The 23,391-nt window shown below is 40.2% G+C and overlaps 1 protein-coding gene and 1 long non-coding RNA gene across 2 annotated transcripts in view; one reads left to right on the top strand and one right to left on the bottom strand.

Moving 5' to 3' along the window:
• DEUP1 (deuterosome assembly protein 1) overlaps positions 1-7,197 on the top strand; it is a 76,509-nt gene extending 69,312 nt beyond the window's left edge. Inside the window, exon 15 of the mRNA XM_087822121.1 lies at positions 6,535-7,197. Within this exon, the coding sequence (XP_087678247.1) occupies positions 6,535-6,711 (177 nt within the window). The 3' untranslated portion in view covers positions 6,712-7,197. The remainder of the gene's footprint in view (positions 1-6,534) is intronic.
• The window catches only part of LOC107532444 (uncharacterized), a 219,773-nt gene that overhangs the window by 128,943 nt on the left and 67,439 nt on the right, over positions 1-23,391 (bottom strand). The gene's annotated exons all lie outside the window — the stretch shown is intronic.

Below are 23,391 nucleotides of genomic sequence, written 5' to 3'. Positions count from 1 at the left end.
GACTCACCCCTGGACATTCCATGAGCCCTCAAGGATCTCTATTCCAGAGAGCTACAAGTGATCTTTTGTGCTTGTTTAAAAAAAAAAATATTTTCTATTGCTGTGACATGCGTACAGAAACATGCACAAGTCAGAACTGGACAGCTTGGTGAATTATCATGAACGGAACAATCACTGTAACTACCTCCCAGGTAATAAATAGAGCAGCTGTAGCACTTCAGAGGCTCCCCTCATGTCCCCTTCCAGCCACTCCTTCAGCTTGCTCCCAAGGTAACCACTGTCCTGACTTCTAACATCATAAGTTAGTTGTAGCCATTTGTAAATTTTATATAAATGGTATCATACTATATGTGTTCTTTTGTTTCAGGCTTCTTTTGCTCAACACTGTTTATCAGATTCATTATCCATATTGTTTTATATAACTGTAGTTAATCCATTTTTGTTTCTCTATAGTATTACATTGTATATAAATACTACATGCAATGATACTACAATTTCGCCAGTCTACTGTTGACAGACATTTATATCCTGTTTGGGGTATAGCAGCAACAGTAATGCTGCTAAAAACATTGTACATACATGTCTTTTGGTGCACATATGTATATTTCCATTGGGCATACACCTAAGAGCAGAATTGCCAGGTAATGGGGTATGCAGAAGGTCAGCCTTAGGAGGGACTGCCAAGCTGCTTTCCTAACTATCTGAGCAAGTTAACACCCCAACAGGTAATGTGTGAGTGTTTTCTTTGTTCTATATTTTTTCCAACGCTTGACAGTGATTGGTCTTTTTAAATTTAGCTCTTATGGTCAATGATTAGTAACAACTTCTTGTGGTTTTAATTCTTATTTCTCTGGTGACTCATGAGGTTGAGCACCTTTTCATTTATTTATTGGCCATTTTGATGCACTCTACTGTAAAGTGTCTGTTCAGTTTTCTTGCCTAAGTTTCTATTGGATTGTTTTTATTCTTATTAATTTGTAGAAGTTCTTTATATATTCTGGACATAAGCCCTTTGTTGTTTATATGTATTGCAAATATCTTCTCCCACTCTTGCCTTTTCACTTAATGGTATCTTTTGATGATCACAGTTCTTAATTTTAATGCATCCAAACTTATGAATCTTTTCCTTTATGGTTAATATTTTTAGGTGTCCTATTTAAAACTTTTGCCTGTCCCAAAGTTATAAAAATAATATCCTATGTTTTCTTTTGGAAGCTTTGGCTCTTTACTTTCCATATTTAGATATACATCTGGAATTAATTTTTGCATGTGGTGCAAGGTAGGATTGCCAGTTCTTTCCCCACGGAAAAACTCACTTGAACTTGCACATGTATTCCAGTCCTATAGATTCTTTTGAGTTTTTCTGCATTCAGAATCAAAATAATGACAGTTTGTTTTCTTACTTTCAAATTTTTATGCCTTTTTTCTTTTTCTTGCCTTATTGTACTAACCAGGACCTCCAGTAAATGTTGAGTAATAAAACTGGTATTCCAGAATCCTTCTCTCATTCTCAACTACAGAGGGAAAGTTTTCAATATTTCACTATTGTTTATGATATTTGCTACAGACTAAAGTAAGCCAGAAGGATAATAGGTAGTTTGCTTAAAATACTGATTAGTAAATAATGTAGTTATCATTGATGACAAAGTCAAGAACATGACCATGGGAGTGGGTGCCTGAAATGAAGTGTTCCCCAGGTTTCTATATTTTTAATTTCTTTTATTTGCATATCTTGGATGATTTCAATTGGACTCATGACTTTAATCACTATAATTTCTAAATGTATATCTCTGATTCAGACCTATCTTCTGAGATCTGAACTGATATATCCCACTGTCTACTTGACAGTCTTGAGTCCTAAGTCACCTCTAGCTCAGGCTTCAAAATTGAATGTATTTTTTTCCACTCATTAAGAATTCAGATTCTGTGCTAGAAACTGGGGAATCAAGAATAAATAAGACCTTCCCTTAATGGGCTCTTTTTACTGTTTTCCTTTCTCAATAAATGGCCATTGATGTCACCCAGTCACTCAAGCAACAACCTAGGAATTTGTCTGAGGTCAGTCAGGTTCCCTAGAATCTGAGATGGAAATTCTTGTGAAAGTGATTTATTGAGGGAGTATTCCCAGCAGAGGACTGAGGGAAGTGTGTGTGTGTGTGGGGGGGGGGGGGGGGGAGAGCTAAATAAGGCTGAAGTCTCAGTTAAGATTAGTTTAGCCTGGGCTCACCAGGAGCTTGGAGCATGGATTACTCAACAGAGTTGGGTCCTTGGGGGGGGGGGGGGGTACAAGAAGCCTGGCATTTTTGTGCCCCTGTGTCAGTCAGTCTTGCCTCTGAGAGGGAATGGGCTGAAGGAGGGGCTGCTGCTTCCCAGATGGGGCAAGAGGCTCCAGTTCAGCCAAGGGCAGGTCTCCAGGGAAGTGGGCAGCTGTGAGCTATTAGCAGTCGATCCCCACAGCGCTGCAGGCCAGTGCACCAGCCTGGTGATGGGATCTGGGTAGGGCGCCAACAGCATCCACGATGGCCCACCTTTTGAACCGCTCAGATCTATGTCCCTTTCATGTGGTTCATTCCTTTCAGGCATAACTTTTCCAAGATTCTGACCGGTCATAATTTTGGGGAATACTTATAAGAGGAGGGTTAGTGGGACAAACACATCCTTTGATGCTACACTTGGTCTCAAGGACTTAACTGATACGCACCGTCTCCTCACCCATTCTAGATCCCCTGCCCCTTCTGTTGGTCCAGGTGGTTTGCCTTGTTGGGTGAGACCTTGGTTTCCATACCCTTACCAGGATGTGGTTTGCCATTTACAGTTAAAACTCGGCGTGAACGTACCAAAAGCCCACCTCAGTGGATTACTAAGTACCACGCATATTTCTCACTGCCTGCATTATGCAGTCGTGGCCTGAGCTCTTTGTGATGGTTGGGGTCAGTTACTTCTGCCAGGATAGAACCTCTTCCCTGCGCCTCTGACCCGTCAGCGCAAGGAGCCCAAAGTGAGTGGGTGCAGCTGAAGCCTAAGTTCACCGAGACTCTTACAGGTCCCTCGGTGGAGGCACTCCCCCGCTGAGACCCTTGAGCCATAGACAGCCCAAAAGTACAGAGGCAGACTGCACCCGTCCCCTAGGGTGGTCCACAGAAGTGCTAGCGCGTGGAGCCATTCCTGCGTTCTCCCTTTGTTTCCAGATCCATGTTTTCCACCTGTCAGAAACAGTGCCAGTAGCAGCATTGGTTTAAAGTCTCTACCATATCCTGAAGAATGGCACCCACGCTCGCAGGATGTCATTTCCAAGCTGATGCGCCAGCTGTGCCCTCAGGAAGCCTCTCGGGGTTGCATCCTCTGGATGCTGCTGCGTGCGGCAGGGTCATGCCCCTTCTCCTCTGCTAGAAAGTGCGCTTCTTTAGTATTAATCAGGGTCTCATGTCAGTACATCAGTCACTCTGTGAGCAATAGTGGTATTGGCCAAGGCAGGAAAGGCAAACCTACAGACTGCATGTCAGTCTGGTATGGATAAAACATTGCCCTTTCCAAGATGTAAGGGACCTGATGTCATCTAATTGCCACCAAGAGACTGGTTGGTCTCCTTGAGGGATGGTGCCGTAGCAGGAGGTCAGCTTTGGTCTTTACTGCAAGCAGATCATACATTCAATGGCAATAGTAGGTAGATTAACTTTGGTGAAAGGGAGACCATGCTGTTGAGCCCATGCCTAGTTTCCACTGGCATGGCCAAGGACAGAAGCTAGATCAAATCATCTTCTGAGGTGCTCTGTCCCAACTGGGCTCAATAGCATGACAGAAATGTTATGAAAATAGTATCCAGTTTTCTGCTGCAGGTGGCATGGCCTTGCTCCAGAATCTTAAGGGTCTGCTATGCCACTTTCCTACTGAAACTTGCTAGAGGCTCCACATGGCATCTTTCTCTACCAAAGATTATTCTAGTAAATTGTTTGGCCTAAGTAGCAGGACTGCTTGTACCCCTTTCCCAACCTACTGCAGTGCCCTTTCTTTCTCTGGGCCCTGCTAAAAAAATAGCCTTCTGTGTCACTCAATAAATGAGTTGGATTATTCCACCCAAGAGTGCAATATGCAACCTCCAAAACCTGAAGAGACCTAGCAAGCTCTGTGCTGCTTTCATAGTGATAAAAAAACAAGGTGCATTAATTTGTGCTTAAGAGGAGATATGTTGAGCCTGGCCAGGCGTGGCTCGGTGGTTGACCGTGAGACTAGGATCCAGGCGATTGGGGTTCGATTCCCTGTCAGGGCACATGCCCGGGTTGCAGGCTCAATCCCTAGTCAGGGGCGTGCAGGAGGCAGCCGATCAATGACTCTCTCATCATTGATGTCACTATCTCTCTCTCCCTCTCCTTTCCTCTCTCTGAAATCAATGAAGATGTATTTAAAAATAAATTAATTAATAAATAAAAAAGAGGAGATATGTTGATATGCTTCATACAGTTGGACACCTGAAAACACCATGTCAATCCCCTGAATCATTTATGACATTTGTCTTTCACTCTCTGGAGTCCACGTGTCTTGCCAAGCCTTCTACATGCTTGTCACTTTGCGCTCATCAGGTCTTAGCATGATGTTAATGTTAATATACGATTGATGTCTTATAGTCTATAGTCCTTGGAATGTCCAGATGGTCCAGGTTCCTTCAGAATTTATTGTGACAGTGTTAACATAACACAATATTGGGGCAAAAACATGGGCGTGTACTGTTTTCTAGGCCATGTGAATGCTAATTGCTTCTGGCCTGCTCCTTACTATTAAAGAGAATGCATTTGCCAGATCAACAGCAGCATACCATGTACTCAAGGCTATGATATTCTACTTCAGTAGATGCTGTATCTGGCACAGCAGCTACAGCTGGGGCTACTTCTTGGATAAATTTGCAGTACTCCACTATCATCTGGCATAATCCATACACTTTTGGCAGAGGCCCGACTTGTGAACTAAATCTCCCGTAACAAAATTTACCTGCATTCAAATCCTTTATAAAGTCCCATTCTTCCTAATAAAACAAAAGTTGACCACAGAACTAGAAAATTTAAGTACAAATTTTCCCAACTTATTTGGGGTGGGGGGCTTGTTTTTTAAATTTATCTTTATTGTTAAAAGTATTACAGATGTCTCCCTTTTTTCCTCATTGAACCCCTTCACCCCACTCTTGCCTCCTTCCCCAGGCCTTCACCACACTATTGTCTGTGTCCATGGACTATGCATATATGCATATGAGTTCTTTGGTTAATATCTCCCCCTCCCCCTTCCCTCTGGAGTATGTCAGTCTGTTGCATGCTTCAATGTCTCTGGGTCTATTTTGTGTGTCAGTTTATTTTGTTCATTAGCTTTTTCCTAAAGAAGACCCTTCAACATTTCATGTAATACTGGTTTGGTGGTGATGAACTCCTTTAGCTTTTTCTTGTCTGTGAAAGCTCTTTATCTGACCTTCCATTCTAAATCTTAGTTTTGCTGGGTAGAGTAATCTTGGTCGTAGGTTCTTGCTTTTCATCATTTTGAATATTTCTTGCCACTCCCTTCTGGCCTGCAAGGTTTCTGTTGAGAAATCAGCTGACAGTCCTATGGGTGCTCCCTTGTAGGTAACTAACTGCTTTCCTCTTGCTGCTTTTAAGATTCTACTCTACCAATTCCAGGAGACATAACAGCTCTACCTAATACATAGAAACAAACACAGGGAAGCAGCCAAAATGCGGAGACAAAGAAACATGTCCCAAATGAAAGAACAGAAGAAATCTCCAGAAAAAGAACTAGATGAAATGGAAGCAAGCAAACTACTAGATACAGAGTTCCCCAACTTATTTTTTTAAATAAACTTAAAAATGAAGCGCTATAAAATTATCTAATATTACCCTTTATTCCTCAGCCATAGATTGTGTGTGTGTGTGTGTAAAAGTAAGCACTAAACAGGTCACAAACAGTTAAATGAGCGCTTCCTTATCGCGTAAAGGGTGGAACTGGGCACTCATCACCGAGGCGTTCTCAGCTGTAATCGGACAAACGAGATCCCTCCCAGCACGTGGCCCTCCCCACTTAGAAGCCACCCTTCCCCCTGGGATGGATCGTGCTGCCAGCCCCCTCACCTAACTCCGTTAGCCCCCTTTCAAAGCCAATCCTTAATTATTTTCCTATATAAGCTTTCATTGCCCCGTTCTTCTAGAATCTTTACTTCAGCTTCTTAGAGTTGCCTACTTTCAGATGAAAACCATTGGCTTTGCAAGTCAGTGGGGTATGTTTTAGGTAAGTTTCATGGTAATTGTGCTGCCCCTGCACTGCGCTTCGACTGTAAGATTCACTTCTAGAGCTTTCTATCGTCATGGAGCTGTGGTGGTTTAGCTCCTCGCGGGTTTCCTTAGAGACCGCATTACACTAGTAGAGGGAATTCAGCTTAAGGTATGTGATTTCATTAAGGGCTGCAGCGTTTGACAACATGTCAGGGCTGAAGAATTCTTGGGAGTATGAAGATTTAAAAAGGCTTTGTGCTCCTCGGCTAATTTGTCTTTCTTCCTTTAGTCCCCCCCAGATACATCCTTCCCGGCTTCCCTGGCCGCGCAGCATTTCCTTCTGGAGGAAGAGAAGCGAGCAAAAGAACTTGAAAAACTTCTAAATACGCATATTGATGAACTGCAAAGACATACAGAATTTACTCTCAATAAATACACCAAGATAAAACAAAATAGACACATATGAGCTTTCAAACTTTTTTTATGTTTCCCCATCCCGAGAAAAAAAGCTCTGACAAAATATTTACAAAGCTGATTAATGAAACTGAGAAATTTTTGTTCTGTTTTCTTGAGTAAATCATTTCTGCAAGGCAGCTAGAAAATAGTAAGTATTTTGTTCGATAATGCTGTTTATATTTCTTCATTAACATAATAAATTGTTTGGCTGTAGAATTATTATAAAATAAACATCACTACTCCAAAAGAGCTTTTTTTTTCCAGTCTAGGAATATTTTGGAATTAAATATGCAGTTTTTTCCCCACTTGAATCATGTACACTGAAAACCCATTTCCTCTATAATACCACAAAATGAGGGAAAGGAAGCACTATATTCCAAATACAAATGAATCAAGTGCAGCTCAGTTATACTAGTTTGAAACCTCAAGGATTTGTAAAAGTGAAAAATATTAAGTGTTTTGAGCTACATACATCCTAAAACCTCTTTTAGGAAGGGAAAAAAAAGGCTAGCTTTTCTGTTTGTACATTCATCTTTGTAATGTCTGTTTCAACACAATGAAATGTGCTGTTCACACACAACATAGGTGCCAAATATTAATGCCTTCCTGTTAATACTAATTACTTCATGGATATAAACAAGATAAAGAAAATATAAAGCATTGCTATTGTTACATTCTCCTTTGTAATACCTCTGTTTTTAATAAAAGAATGCAAAATTCCATGGACTTAAAACACAAATGTCAAATCTGTATAGAACAGTAATAGCACGGTAGCACACAATAAAATTCACGTCACAAATATACACGCCTGATAATCCATTATTCTTTCTTTAAAAATGACACTTATATAAAGGTTACAGAAAAAATCCCTGTGTAGTTACTCAAAGTAAGTCCCATAGCTTTTATAGTTTCTTTTTCTCTTGAAAAAAAGTAAACCTCAATGTACTGAAAAATAAGTCAAGATGCCTTTAGATAACAAGTGTCTTTGTTGTGTGAAAACTGCAGAGCCCTGATCACTTTAAGGGACTCAACCATGTGGATTTGTATGGCTCTTGATCTCTGCAAAAAGCCTTCACGTAGCATTATTCATTTCAACTCAAAACAAGCCTGTGAAGTCTGCAAGGCTAGTGTCCTTATTCCTGGAAATCAAGCTGTTATGAAACTTCCTAGAATCGTGGTAAGCAAGGGAGGCAGAAATGCCTGGCTCCTAACACCTGGCTCCAGCTGTTACTAGCAAGCAGATGGCAAACAAGGCTGTGCCTACAGAAGCCCTGTTTCATGACAGAACATTAGAGGAGCACAAAGCCTTTAGTGTGCTCAAAAGAGCCCCGCCTGAGAAAAATAATAAAAATCACAGTACTTTTCAATTATTTAGTAATTTCTAGCCTGGACATAAAGAAAAGAAAATAATCTTAAGATAGGAAGAAAAAGCATGTTTAGGGAAAGGGTATTCCATAGACAAAGTCTAAAACTTTTGCATCCCTAATGCAAACATAAACAATGCAAAACTTTATGCATATCTTTATAACCCCCTCAATCTGAATGCCACTTCACTATGCTCAGGATTAAGACAAGACTGAAAGCTGGGTGGTGAAATAAAGATCTGGGCTACAATGTTCTTAGGACTTAGCTGAGTCGAGAGAGCATGAACCTAGAGGATGTCCAAGACGGACAGTGCATTTGCTCCTCTGGATTATTTCAAGTCCATAAGCAGACCTCTTTTAAGTCACTAGATTCCACTTAATACCAGCTTTCTTACAGCAGCGACTTTCAATATTTTTGCTTAACAACAGGATTTGGTGTTCAAAAGAAATCCTATGCTGAAGCCCAACATATAATCAAGATAAAAATTAAGCAGCTCTTGTTGAATGCTGCGAGGAGGAGAGGAGGGGCGAGGCCCATGCGCTCCCCATCGCCCTCCTCGCCCCTCTCCTGCCCTCCACAGACCAGAGGGACTCCACGGAGCCGGTGCCCCAGATGCCGGAGTGAGAGGGATTGAAGGCGAAGCCGATTTGCTCTGTTACCCGCACAGAATTCATTTTCCCACAAAACCCATGTCACATAACCTCCATCATATTACAGCAGCCAATTTAGCACATGACTTAGCTAAAACGTGATGGAAGGAGTCGGAGGAGGGGAACAGGAGAATGCCCAGTAAGGCCAGTGAACACTGGAAGCCAATTCAAAGAGAAAGTGTGCCATGAGTTAATCTTTGCCCCATAATGGCTTATATATATACTTTTACTTCTCAGTTATCTAGGAGCATATTAACTGGTTGAGAATTAAGCAAATTTGGGGGAGGGAGGGCTGCTGGAAAATCACAGATAAACCCAAATTTCAGTTAAAATGATAGATAAGTCTTATTACCTGTCAACAGAGCTGCTCTGGCTAAGTGGATCTTAGAGCCCCCTTACCATCGTCCCGACACTCAGCCCACCCCAGCCCCTGGCTGTCTCCTCCCCCTCTGGGACAGCAATCAGAGCTAGCAGCTTCCGTGCCTAATTAGAGAGCCCTGCCCTGGAGATGAGTTTTTCTAGGTCCCAGCTACACCTCAACTGTGATTAATCTGACCCCAGCAGTCTAGACGCAATTGCAGTTTTAACAATGATGTGGAGTTAGCGCCTCCCCAATTAATGTAAATTAAGTGTTCTTAGGCGTCTTTGCCTCCCCTGAGCACCTAGCCCAGGTCCTGGTCATGGGAGCTATTGGATAAGTAGTGATTGGTGAGTGGACTGAATCCAGACATGGGGGAGGCCTTTAGCAAAGGCAAAGAGTACAAGAAGCTTGAGGTCGTCTAGGGTACTATGACAAAATACTAGAAGTGTCAAATGGTCAGCTGCAGAAAAGTGCACAAACTCTGAATTTGTCTGAATGCTGGTGGGTATGGGGGAGGTTTTCACTCATGCCTGACCTCACATAGGACCCTCTGGGTATCTACACACTCCTTTTATATGTTTCAACTAATGTCTAGTAGGAATCTAAAATAGAACATTAGCTATGTGCGTAATGGTTAGAGCCAATGAAACCATGAGAACCCCAGGGCTAGAGCAATGCCATGGAAGTGTGATAGGGATTTGGGCCCAAGCCCAACTAGCAACTGAAACTCTGCCCAACCCTTCGAACCCCACAGACTAGAGAGTCACCGGGAGCTAAATCCTAAGCGATAAAACATTCCCAACTCTTTCCTCCTACAGTGAGGCTGCACTGTGGCCCAAAGATAATGATGAATGGACCATGGGACTCCTGAGTCCCGGCTGAGGGAAAAGCCTGGGGGAAAGTTTTCATGACCTGCAGGGACCTCCCAGGGCAGAGGTCAGGCAGAAACTTTGGCCCAAGTCACAGAAGTCAACCAGGCAGTGTGCAGAAACGGCGCACATACCATTCCCCAACACGGGGCAAGAGAGGTCACAGTCTTGTAACAGGATGAACATGAGTCTGCGTTAGGCAGATAACTACTGTTACGGTGACCAACAATCTCATCACGAAGCTGAACTGCCAAGTAATCTCCAACAGCAAGGTTTCAAACAGGGAAAGATTCAGCAGGGCCAAGCACAGGATGAAGAGATGCTCAGAGCCACCAAGCTGGCCCATGGCCAGACTAGAAACTCTTAGGTCTTAATGGTTCTCAATACATTAGAACAGGTTAGATCAGTTGGAGGCGAAGGGTTCTCCAGGCCTCGGCCCCACGACCTTCACAAAGGTCCCATTTCCTTATCCGTAGAACAAGCATCATAACACGACCAGTGTCAGAGGACTGTTGTACGGATTAGAGCAGGTAATGCCCACAGAGCACTTGCACGGTGTCTGGGACACGGTGACTGCTTGGTAAGTGTCAGCTGTCAGCGTTTCGTGCCATCCCTGCCCTCTGGGGCGTCAGGTCTGAGCTCAGAAGATGAAACACATCCTGAAAGAATAACACGATCATTTATTGAGGACCACGTGCCAGTCACTGTAATATAAATTAAACTTGTTTAATCATTAACACTTTTATTAAGAAATACTGACATAGCATAAAATTCACCCATTTCAAGGGTTTACGTCAATAATTTTTACTAAATTTACTAAATTGTGCAACCGCTGCCACAACTCAACGTTGGAACATTTCCATCACCCAAAAAGACCCCTCGTGCCCACTTGCAGTCACTCCCTGTTCCCATGCCAACCCCAGGCAGCTGCTAAACTACTTTCTGTCTCTGTGATTTAACTGGATGTTTCATATAAATGGAGTTCTAGAATATGTGGGGTTTTGCATCTGGCTTCTTTCATTTAATATGTTTTGTGGTTCACGTTATAGCATGTATAAATAGTTCTTTTTATGGCTGAATAGTATTCTGCTGTATGAGTAAAGGACACTGTAGCCATTTCATCAGCTGATGGACATTTGTTTCCAGTCTGGCAGCTATTATGAATAAAGTTGTCATGAACATTCACATTCAAGTCTGTGTGTGGATGTTTTACTTCTGCCAGTAGATTCCTAGGAGTAGAATTTCTGAGTCACATGGTAAATTTATGTTTAACTTTTAAAAGAAACTGCCAAACTATATTCCTAAGTAGCTGCACCATTTACATTCTCACCAGAAAAGTATAAGTGTTCTCATTTCCCCATATCCTCTCCCACACTTATTATTGTTATCTTTTTTATTATAACATTTCAGTGTGGACGAAGTGGTATTTCATCCTGGTTTTAGTTTGCATTTCTCTAATGACTAATGTTGAGCATCCTTCTGCATGCTTACTGACCATTCACATAGCTTTTTTGGTGAAATGTGTATTCAAATCTTTAGCCCATTTTATAATAATTTTTCTTCTTTATTAAGTTAAAAGAATTCTTTAAACATTTTGAAGTAAGTCCTTTATCAGGTGTATGATTTGCATATGTTTTCTCCCAGTCTGTGGCTTATCTTCCATTTTCTTAATAGTATCTTTTGAAGCCATACAATTTTAATTTTGCTATAGTAGAATTCATTTTTTTTTTAATTTTATGGATCATGCTTTTGGCATAATATGTAAGAATTTTTTCCCTGAGTCAAGGTCACAAATATTTTCTCCTATATTTTCATCTGAAAGTTTTATAGTTTTAGGTTTTACATCAGGTTGATCCATTTTTGAGTTAAGCTTTTTGCACAAAACACAAATCTAGATTCAGCTTTACATGTGGATATGCCATGGTCACAGGACCATTTCTTGAAAAGACTATTCTTTCCCTACAGAACTGTCTTGGTACTTTTGTTAAAAAAATCAATTGACCATGAATATAAGGGTTTATTTCTGGACTCTTAATTCTGTTCCATTGATTTGTATGTCTATCCTTATGCCAGTACCCCAGAGTCTTAATTACTATAGCTTTTCAGCAAGTTTTGATATTGGGAAGTGTAACTCCCCCAATGTACAAGATTGTTTTGGCTACTTGGGGGCCCTTTGTAGTTCCACATAAGTTTTAGGATTAGCTTGTCAGCATCTCAATTTTTGCCCAAAAAAACCCCACACACACAAAAAAAGAAAAACCTGCTGGGATTTGATAGGAATTAAAATGGCAGTTCTCTCCTAATTGAACCTCAATTTTGGAAGAATTACCATCTTAACAATATTGAGTCTTCCAATGAATTGGTGAATGTAAAATCCCCTCCATTTATTTGAATCTTCTTTAGTTTCTTGTTAGAGATGCTGTACAGCTTCCAATGTGCAAGTCTTGCAGTTATTTTGCTAAATTTATTCCTAAGTATTTTATCCTATCTGATGCTATTAGGCATGAAATTGCTTTCCTAATCTCATTATTGTATTATTCATTCCTAATATATAGAAATTCAATTGATTTTTGTATATTGTTCTTGTATTCTGTGACCTTGTCAAGCTCATTGATGCTACTAGTGTGTGTTTCTTAAAATTTTCTACATATAGAGTCACGTTATCTTTAAATAACGACAGCTTCGACTTCTTCCTTTCCACTCCGGGTTCATCTTATTTCTTTTTCTTACCTCATTGCACTAGTTAACTCCAATACAATGTTAAATTGAAGTAGTGACAGCAACCATGTTTCTGATCTTAAGGGAAAGGTTTCAGTCTTTCCCCATTAAGTAAGATGTTAGCTGCAGGTTTTTCGTAGATGCTTTTTACCAGATTGAGGAAGTTCCCGTCTGCAATGCCTGGTTTGTTGAGAGCGTTGATGATCGGGTGTTAGACTTTTGTCTAACCCTCTTTCTGCATCTGTTAAGATGATCATGTGGCCTTTGTCCTTTGTAGTATATGACATTGTTTTTTATATAAACTGATCCCACATTCTTGGGATAAATCCTACTTGATCATGATGTACAATTCTTTTTATATGTTGCTGGGTTCGGTTTACTACTTTGTTTTTTGCTATTTATAAGAGATGCACTATATTCTTTACTTTTAATTTTAAAAATTTTTATTTTTAATTACAGCTGACATTCAGTATTATATCAGTTTCAAGCATACAGCACAGTGGTTAGACATTTACATAACTTACAAAGTGATCCCCCTGGTAAGTCTGTACCCAAATGACACCATAGGTTTCCTTGTATTTTGTTGAAGATTTTTGTGTCCATATTTCTGAAGGACAGAGGTCTGTCATTTTCTTATCATGCTTTTGTATGGCTTTGACATTAGGGTTACTAGTCGCCTCACAGAATGAACTGGGAAGTTTCCGCTACTCCTTTATTTTCTGAAAGATTTTTTAAAGAACTAACATCATTCCTTCAAATGTCTGGTGGAAATCACCAGCGACACTATCTGGACCTAGGCTTTTGTTCATGGCAATTTTTAATTATTAATTCAGTGTCTTTCCTTGTTATAGGCCTATTCATATTTTCTATTTCTTCCTTAGTTTTGGCGACTTGAGAATTTTAAATTCAATGTAATATTTATAATAATCCTTCAAAGTAAGAATTAAGCCCAATTTGAAACCTAAAAGACTGAGTGATTCATCTCAAAGTCAGATATGTGGGAAATGGCCAATCTGTGGGGCTCCAAAGTCCACGCTCCTCACATTAGGCCACACTGCCTCTAAACAGCTTTTTAAAGTGACCCCTCACCACCACCACCACCCCCGAGAGTCACCACTCAAAACAACCCTCTTTTGTATGCCCCAGTCCATCCAAGTTTTTCCCCCTCAAAGGCCTGTGCCGCCCTGGAGCCCGAGCTGCTGGGAGCAGGGAGGCTGCCCACGGACCAGGGTTCTCCTTCCTTTACAGCCCCATGAAGAGTCTCTCCCTTCAAACTCAGCACGGTGTTCACAGGCAAACCCTCTTGGGAAGGCACCTAACAGCAGTGGCTGCACTTAATTTAAATTGGCACGCTTTCTTGCCTGCCAAGGAGGGGAAAACCCAAATGCCCAAGGACCTAAGCCGTTAGAATGGAACAGACTTGTTTGGACGTTGGCAGCTGACAGCTGATAACCCAGACCTCTGCCTGATAAGAGCCTGATGTGTGATCTCCGAAATGTTTTTTACTCACAACGAAATGATACGGTTGCTTCCCAAACAGGATGAACCCATCAGAGATAAAATTTATTTGGCTTTGTGTGCTTCACACAAAATAAGAATTAGGCTTTTAAGTTTTCTGATCAATATGTCTTTTATCAGGTATGGTGAACTGCCTAAAAAATTATTATATAAAATGAGGCCAAAGGGCCCATGCTTAGTAGCCTTCACATTGCACTTGAGTTGTGCACAGCAGATCTCTCATCATGCGAAAATTTTACACACTAAAATGATAAAACAGAAAATAACTGAGCTAACATTCTTCCCATTTGGTAAAATTTCTTTTGTTTTTCTGTTTCTGAAAGCAAGAATATTGCAGCTTTGAAATTTCTCATTTTCATCAGCTTGAGGAAAATCTTCCAAAAGTAAGTAGTGTGAGCTAAAACCGTTTTCGATCGCAAACATATCTCTTGGCTAAGACAAATTGATAGTCATTCTCAAATGATTTTGATGACTAAAATTATAAGTAACCAAACTAAAACACTTCTTCAGCTTCAAACATAAAGTCTGCTACATACATAGTTTAATTTATAACCAAGGGTTTCTATTAATAAGAGTTACACCCAAGAATTTTTGGGAGAACAAATATACATATATGTGTGTATATATATATACACACATCCATACACAAATACACACACACACACACAAAGCTCTGAAATAACTATCAATAAAAATAATAGAGGGAGGGAGGAAACTTTTGGAGGTAAGGGATATGTTCATGGCATAGATTGTGGTGCTAGTTTCATTAATGTCCAAATTCATCAAGTTGTATACATAAATATGGACAGCCTTTTATATGTCAATCATTCGCAATACAGTGGTTTAAAAAAACAAACATGAGTCAAGAGCAGTCTCAGAGCTTGGAAAATAAACACATAATTCAGTCACTATTTTTCATATTAAGATACAAGCACTTAAGAAAATATAGGATTTAATAGCCAAACATATAGCTGCATTTTGGAGGAATGCATTTATTCCATTGAAGCCACTATGCTAGATACACAAGGCACCGCGAACTCTGGGTCTGTTGTTCACGCCACACAGTTTGTAACATTTTGTTACAAGGCCCAGGCAAACTAATACACTCATATGTCCCAGACTTGAAGTTGAAAAAGCTGACGACCTTGAAACAGCCACGGGCGCAAACAAAAAAGCCCAGCAAAGCCTGATCTTTTTACATAAAAAAAACAACAACAAGGAAAGAGGCAGCAAACCAAGACAAAATACTTTTAGACAATAACAACTCTAATTCAGCCAAATACCACAGAAAAAAACTGTGTCCCCCGCCCACACCAGCCTGGATTTCCACCCTCACCGCAAACTCCCCAGCAGAGGCCGAGCAGAGCAGCAGAGCCCCCCGGCCGCAGACAACGAGGCCTCACTGGCAGCACCAGCCGCGGAGAGATGCGTGGAGCCCCCAGAGGCAACGTCGAGGCAGCCCTGCCCCTCTCCCCGCGGGGTCAGCAAGGCCCGCCGGAGAGTCAGCTGTTCACCTCAGCGGAACGAGGTCACCCTCTCCCCACGAGTCACGGTGTCACTGGAGTCCAGGCAGGACGCAGCAGTGAGGCGCCCCCGGCCCTCCCAGCCAGGGTGACATCACCAAAGGCTGCGGGAGCTGGAGCTCCCCCCCAGCCCACCAGGAAGGAGGCGCCCCTCCTCGGGCGTCACCGGGGGCTAAGTGGAGAAGCTCGGCTTGCACCGCTACCTGGCAGTAACGCCCCGCTTCCCTGCTGGGACTTTGTCAGACGAGGCCTGTTAAAACACGGAGTTTAAGGAAGATCCAGAGTCTCGTCACCTGATGCCCAGATATCCAGGTTTCAATCAAAACTCCCATCTCATACCGAGCACACAGAAGGTCTGAGGTGGAATGGGAGAGGACGACCGAGAGAGGACACCACCAAGATGCCACAGAGGTTAGCGCTGCCTGACAAAGACTGAAAGCAGCCGTCAGAAAGTGACTCAGCAAGCAACAGAAACACGCCTGGAACAATGACTCTGCAGGAAACTTTCCGCAAAGAAACAGAAGACAAAACCAAATGGAAATCTTAGAGCTAAACGCTGTAATATCAAATAAAAACCCAGTGGGTAGGCTCAACGATAGACTAGAGGGGACGGAGAAAACGATCGGTGAACAGAAACTGCCGAATCTGAACAACCAAGAGACAACAGAATTGGAGGGCAGGGCCCTGCCAGGTGTGGCTCAGCGGTTGAGCGTCGACCTGGGATCCAGGCGATTGGGGTTCAATTCCCCGTCAGGGCACATGCCCGGGTTGCGGGCTGCAGCCGATCAATGACTCTCTCATCATTGATGTTTCTGTCTCTCTCTCCCTCCCTCTCATTTCCTCTCTCTGAAATCAATAAAGATATATTTAAAAAAAGAAAAAAGAAAAGAAAAAAAAGAATTGGGGGGGGGGGTCAACAGAATCTCAGGAATGTATGAAATTATAATAAAGTACCTAACAATTGTGTCATTGGAGTCCTGGAAGAAGAGGAAAGAAAGGGGTAAAAAAGTACCCAAAGAAATAATGCCTGAAAACTTCCCAAGAAGCTAAGCAAATTCTAAATAGCATAAACCTAAGGAAATTCACATTATGATATATTACAGTCAAACTTCTAAAAACTTAAAACAAAAAAACAATCTTAGAAATTGCAAGAGAGAAACAACACCTTACCTAGAGAGAGAAAACAATTTTAATTAAAGCAGATTTCTCATCAGAAACCATGGAGACCAGAAGTATATGGCACAATATGTTCAAGTGCTGAAAGAAAAAAATCATAATCCAGAATTTATACACAATGAAAATATCCTTCAGGAATGAAGAGGGAAGTCAAGACATTCTCAGATGAAAGAAAACTAAGAGAATTTGTCACCATTAGGTCTACCCTAAAAGAATTGCTAAAGAGTTCTTTAAACAAAATTAATAAATAAAAGGAATCTTGGAATATCAGGAGAAATAAAAACACAACAAAGAATAAAAACATGGTTAAATACAGTAGACTTTTTCTTCTTGTTTTCTAAATTATGTTTGGTGGTTAAAGAAAAATTATTACACTTTATCATGTGATTCTAAGTGTCTGTAGAATTAATATTTAATTTATAATTATGTTATAATTTTAAATTATAATTATGTTATAAACAGGGCAGGGTAGAGGGACAGTAAGGAGGTAAGGCTACTGCACCTCTCTGGAACTGGTAAAATGACACTAGAAGATGTGATAGTTATGTATATATAATGTAACCTAGAACAACCAATAAAAGAAGCTATACAAAAAATAGTCAAAATGTTATACATAAATCAAAATAGGATTCTTTACAAATGTTCAAGTAACTAAGAGGAAGGCAGGAAAATTTAAACAGAAAAATTAAAAACAAAAAGGATAAAAATAAATAAAATGCCAGACTTAAGCCCTGATATATCAATAATTATTTTAAATATAAATGGTCTGAATATACCAATTATTTAAAAACAGAGAATGGCAGAATGGATTAAAAAACATCACCCAATTATATGCTGTCTGCAAGAAACTCATTTCAAATATAATGCTATAGGCAGGCTGAAAGTAAATATATCATGCAGCCTGATATAACTTATCAGGCTGAAAAGTTATATCATGCAAGCATTAAGAAAGGAAAGCAGGAGTGGCTATGTTATCACATAAAGTAGACTTCAGAGCAAAGAAAATTACCAGTAAGAGGGAGGGACATAATATAATGATAAAAGGGTCAATCCACCAAGAAGAGAAAGCAATCCTAAGTGTGTATACACCAAAAAACAGAGCTGCAGAATATATAAAGAAAATAGAACAAACTTCAACACCCCTTCTCTCATCAATTGGTTGAACTAGACAGAAATCAGCAAGAATATAGAAAAAAATCAATAATACCATCAATCAACAAAATTTTATCAACATGTATAGATTACTCCACCCAACAAAAGCAGAATATATATTCTTTTCAAGTGCCCTCAGAACACATGCCAAGATATAGCATACCCTGGGTATTCAAACATATCTCAGCAAATTTAAAAGAAATGAAAAATCACAGAGTAAACTCTATCCCTACAATTGAAACAATTAGGTATTAATAACAGAAAGAAACTGAAAATCAAAAATAGAAAAAGAAGGAACTTGAAATCAATAACAGAAAAATCTCCAAACGCTTGGAAACTAAACAACATTCTAAATAATAAATGAGCCAAAGAGGAAGTCTCAAGGGAAATTTAAAAATATACTGAACTGTATGAAAATTAAAATATAGCATATAAAAGTCTATGGAAAATAGCTAAAACAATGACAAGAGGGAACTTTATAAACGGCACTAAGTGCATACATTAAAAAATATAAAAATCTCAAATCAATCATCTAAGCTCCACTCTCAAGCATCTAGAAAAAAAGAGCAAAATAACTCCAAAGCATGAGAGAAGAAAAAAAGCATAAACTAATGAGATTGAAAGCAGAAAAACAATAAAGAAAATCAATAAAACAAAGAGCTGATTCTTTGAAAAAAAATCAATAAAATTGACAAATCTCTAGCAAGACTGACAAAGAAAAAAAAATGACACAAATTACCAATATAAGGAAGGAAATAGGGGATATCACTGCAGAACCTGCAGAAATCAAAAAATCAAAATGAAAATAAGGGAATGCTATGAACAACACTATGATGAGTGCTGTGAACACAAATATTTGACAACATAGTTGAAATGAACCAAGTCCTTGAAAAACACAAATTACCACACCCACTCAGTATCAAATAGATCACTTAGAAAGCCCTAAAACTATTGAGGAAACTGAACTCATAAATTAAAAACTACCAAAAGAGAAATCTCCAGGCCCAGATGGTTTCACTAGAAAATTTTAACAAATGTTTAAATAAGAATTAACATAAATTATATACAATCTCTTCCAAAAAAATAGAAGACTTCTCAATTCATTTCATGAAGCTGAATTACCATGATACCAAAACTAGACAGAGACAATACCAAAAAAAATGCAGACCAGTATCCCTCATGAACACAGATGTAAAAATCCTTAACAAAATATTAACAAATGAATTCAGTAATATATGAAAAGAATTATACACCATGATTAAGTAAAGTTTATTGCAGACACAAGACTATCTCAATATTCCAAAATCAATCAGTGTAATGCACCTAAAGACATAAGAAGGCTAAAGAAGAAAATCACCTGATGATAGAAGAAAAATCATTTGACAAAATTGAACACCTTTTCATTACTTAAAAACTCTCAGAAAAATATAATAGAAGGAAATTTCCTCAATTTGATAAAGAACATTTTCCAAAAAAAAACTATGGGTAACATTTTTTTCTTTCTTTTGTTTTTGTTTAATCCTCACATGAGAATATGTTTATTGATTTTAGAGAAAGAAGAAGGGAGAGACAGACAGAGAGACAGACACCAGTTGCCTCCCATACGTGCCCTAACCGGGGATTGATCCTGCAATCTGGGTATGTCCCCTGACCAGGAATCGAACCCAAGACCTTTTGGTTTAAGGAACAACACTTCAACCAACTGAGCCATGCCGACCAGGGCTGGGTAACACTTTAATCAGTGGTGAAAAACAATGCTTTCCCCCTAAGTTCAGAAACAAGGAGAGGATGTCCATCCCACCGCTTTCACTCAGCGCGGTACAGGGCCTCCCAGAATGAATGAGCGTGGCCAGCTGCCAGGACACAAGATAAACATACAAAACCAATTGTATTGCCCTATACCAGCCATGAACACACAGACACTGAACTTGAAACTACAGTACCATTTACAATTATTCAACTAAGTTAAATACCTCGGTGTAAGTCTAACAAAACGTGCAGAGTTGTATGTTAAAACACCAATGAAAGAAATCAAAGAAAATTTAAATAAATGAGAGATATACCATGGATTGGAAGATTCAACAGATTATAGATCTCAGTCCTCCCAAAAATCGATATATAGGTTTTAAACCATCCCTATCAAAACTTCAGCAAAATTTCTTGGTACACATAAACAAGATTATTTTAAAGTGTATATGGAAAGGCAAAGGAACTATAATAGCTAAAACAATTTTGAAAAAGACGAAAAAGGATTCAACCTACCCGATTTTACGACTTTATAGGAAAAGCAGGTAAGACATAAGGCATACAAGCATCCTACTGTGCAGACAGACCTGATCCATGTACAGAAGCTGACTCCATTTAAAACTAACCCACTGAGCCCCTGACGCCCTCCCCTTTCCAGCAGGCCCCGGGGGCTTGTCCCCTTGTTCCCCTTGGTCACCCTGCATCCCTCTAGGAGCGGGTAGGTCCGTTTCTTTGGGGGATGTACACAGGCGGTCTTGGGGGGCTGGGGATGGTATGGGCGTCCGTCCGTTTTATCCCGTGGCTGCCCAGGACGCGTCTCTGCGAGTAAGTTCCCTGACCAAGCTCCTTAAAGCGACAAGCTGGACTTTGCTTCGTTCTTTGACCTCTCTGCTCCTTCAGAATTTGGGGCCTACTACCAGGCCTCTTCATGAAACACATACTTTACAGAAAAATTAACTTTCTTTATAAAATCAATTATACAAAAGTAGGTCATGGGCTCAAATGTAAAACTATAAAATTTTTAGGACAAAAACATAGGCGAAAAGCTATAGAACCAAGGGCTAGGCAAAGCGTTCTTAGACATCAAGGAGCAGCAGAATTCATAAAAGGAAAATTGGATAAATTGGAAGTCATCAAAACTGAAAACTTTTGTCCTGCTAAGCACCCTGTTAGCAGAATGATACAAGATACTGGAAGAAAATATTTGCAAACTATATATCCGAAAAAGAACTAGTATCTAGAATGTATAAAAATCTCTCAAAACACAGCAGCAAAAAATAAATATTCCAATTAGAATATGGGTAAAAGACACGAGGACACATTTCACTGAAGATTATATACAGGTTGCAGATAAACGCATAAAAGATGTTCAACATTATTAGCCATTAGGGAAATGCAAATTAAAACTGCGATAAGATATCACTACACATCCATCAGAACAGCTAAAAATTAAAAATAGTAACAACACAGAATGCTGTCACAGGAACACAGGGAACCTGGATCACAGCGCTGGTAGGAAAGGAAAGTGGTACCCCTGCTCTGGAAAAGTCTGGCCGCTACCACGTGGCCTGGAAATTGCACTTGGCATTTATCCCAGGGAAATGAGGACGCGTCCGCACACACAAAACCTATATGTGAATGTTCATAGCAGCTTTATTCATAGAGGACCCAAACTGGAAACAAAACATATGTCCCTCAACAGGTTAAAAAAAAAAAAGCAGTATATCCTATTAAGGAATACTATTCGGCAATAAAGAAACCAATTAATTCATACAAAACTTAGGGGACTCTCTTGAGAATTATGCTGAATGAACAAAGTTAAGCTCAAATGATTACATTTTGTTATATCACATTCTTAAAATGACAAAACTATAGGAATGGACAGCAGATTAGTGGTTGCCATCGACAAGGAGGGAGTGGGTGCAAGAGGAAAGTGGGTGTAGCTATAAAAGGGAAAAGGAGCTTCCTTGTGGTGACTTGTTCTATACTTTGTGCCCTTGCCAATATCCTGGTTGTCCTATGATGCTGTACTACAGGTTTGAAGAAGTTAATATTGGGGGAACTAGGTCAAGGATCACAGGATCTCTCTACATGACTTCTTATGACTGTATTTGAATCTACCATTATCTCAAAAAAGTTTGCCCAGCTGGGCGTGGCTCAGCAGTTAAGGATCGACCTAGGATCCAGGAGATCGAGGTTCCATTCCTGGTCAGGGCACATGCCCGGGTTGCGGGCTCGATCCCCAGTGGGGGACATGCAGGAGGCAGGTGATCAATGACCCTCATCATTGATGTTTCTCTCTCTCTTTCCCTCTCCCTTCTTCTCTCTGAAATCAATAAAGATATATATATATATATATTTAAAGTTTAATTTTAAAAAATAACTTTTCTTAGCTCTCCATCTGTTTTAAAACAGGAACTAGGCTGGATTTGACCCACAGGTTGTACTTTTATAGTCTAATGCAAACACCAAAAAACACTAAGTTCATTCAACGGTGTTTTAGAAGTTAAAATTTTACAGAGGCTTAAGCACAATAAGGGGTCTTAATATGTGTTTTCAGACATTAGTTCCTACAGTAATGCAGTGATTTTCTAGAGGGTACATGGCCATTCCCAATCCTAACATGAAGGGGGTGAGAGCACTGAGGGTGTCTCCTCCTCTGGCTTTGGAATCCTCGCCATCCTCTCTCGTTGCTTCCGTATCAGCATCGTGAGCGCATCTTCCCAGCTGCGAGCGGATCTCACCTTCCTGCATCCTAGAAGTGGGTGTTTGTTTCAATCAACTCCACTGTGGGTCACATGAATGATTGTTTCTTGAACAGGTTTCTGTTTGAATTGTATAGACTGATTTTAACTTTCTCAGGATTTCCATTTACAATCTCAGTTTTGTCCACTGTGCAGCACAGAGAAACTTTTAACCATATTTAAAACATTCATATTAGAAAATCTACATTGATTCAATACAATTATTCAGTCATTCAGGATAGTCTCTGTTTCCTTTGCATTGCTTTTTAACTATTTCTTTATTTTGGCCTGTTTTTAAAAAAATGTATTAAGATCCTTGGCTGATGGTATTTGGGCGGGCACTAAACAGCTCTGTGCCCATGGGTGAGGCTTCCCAGAGTTTCACTGTCCCAGGTCTTTACTTGAAGGCTAATCCAAATAGGTGGTTTCTTTGGGGAGCCCACCATGTTAGTGTCTTCAGGTACATTCTCCTGGGTCTGTTAAGCTACCTGGAGAAGATGTTTTACTTTCTATCTGAAGGGTATAATCCTTCAGGGGCTAGGTATGGAAAAAGGCTGGGATCTCAGCCCCATATTTTTAGCACAAGACCTCTTCCTCCAACTATACCTGGTGCTCTCAGCCAAGACACCTTCTAGGAATCACCTGCCTTCTGCCAGCGTTGGGGGAAAGTCTGGGTTCTTCTTTTAGACTATCAACCAATCTCCTTTTTTCCAGCTCCACCTTCACAGCTTCTTCCAGAAGAACCTGGTTATACCAATGCCTGAGCTTTATGGGGATTTGCAGGCAAAGTTGGGTTGATTCTTAGGTGCTGCACTGCTAGCTTATAATTCAGCATTCTCGGATCTGCTCAGCCAGTCACCACGCATCC

The sequence above is a fragment of the Miniopterus natalensis genome, chromosome 11 (assembly GCF_054644295.1).
Source record: "Miniopterus natalensis isolate mMinNat1 chromosome 11, mMinNat1.hap1, whole genome shotgun sequence".
NCBI classification, from domain to species: domain Eukaryota; kingdom Metazoa; phylum Chordata; class Mammalia; order Chiroptera; family Miniopteridae; genus Miniopterus; species Miniopterus natalensis.
This window is presented reverse-complemented; position numbering and strand designations above follow the sequence as displayed.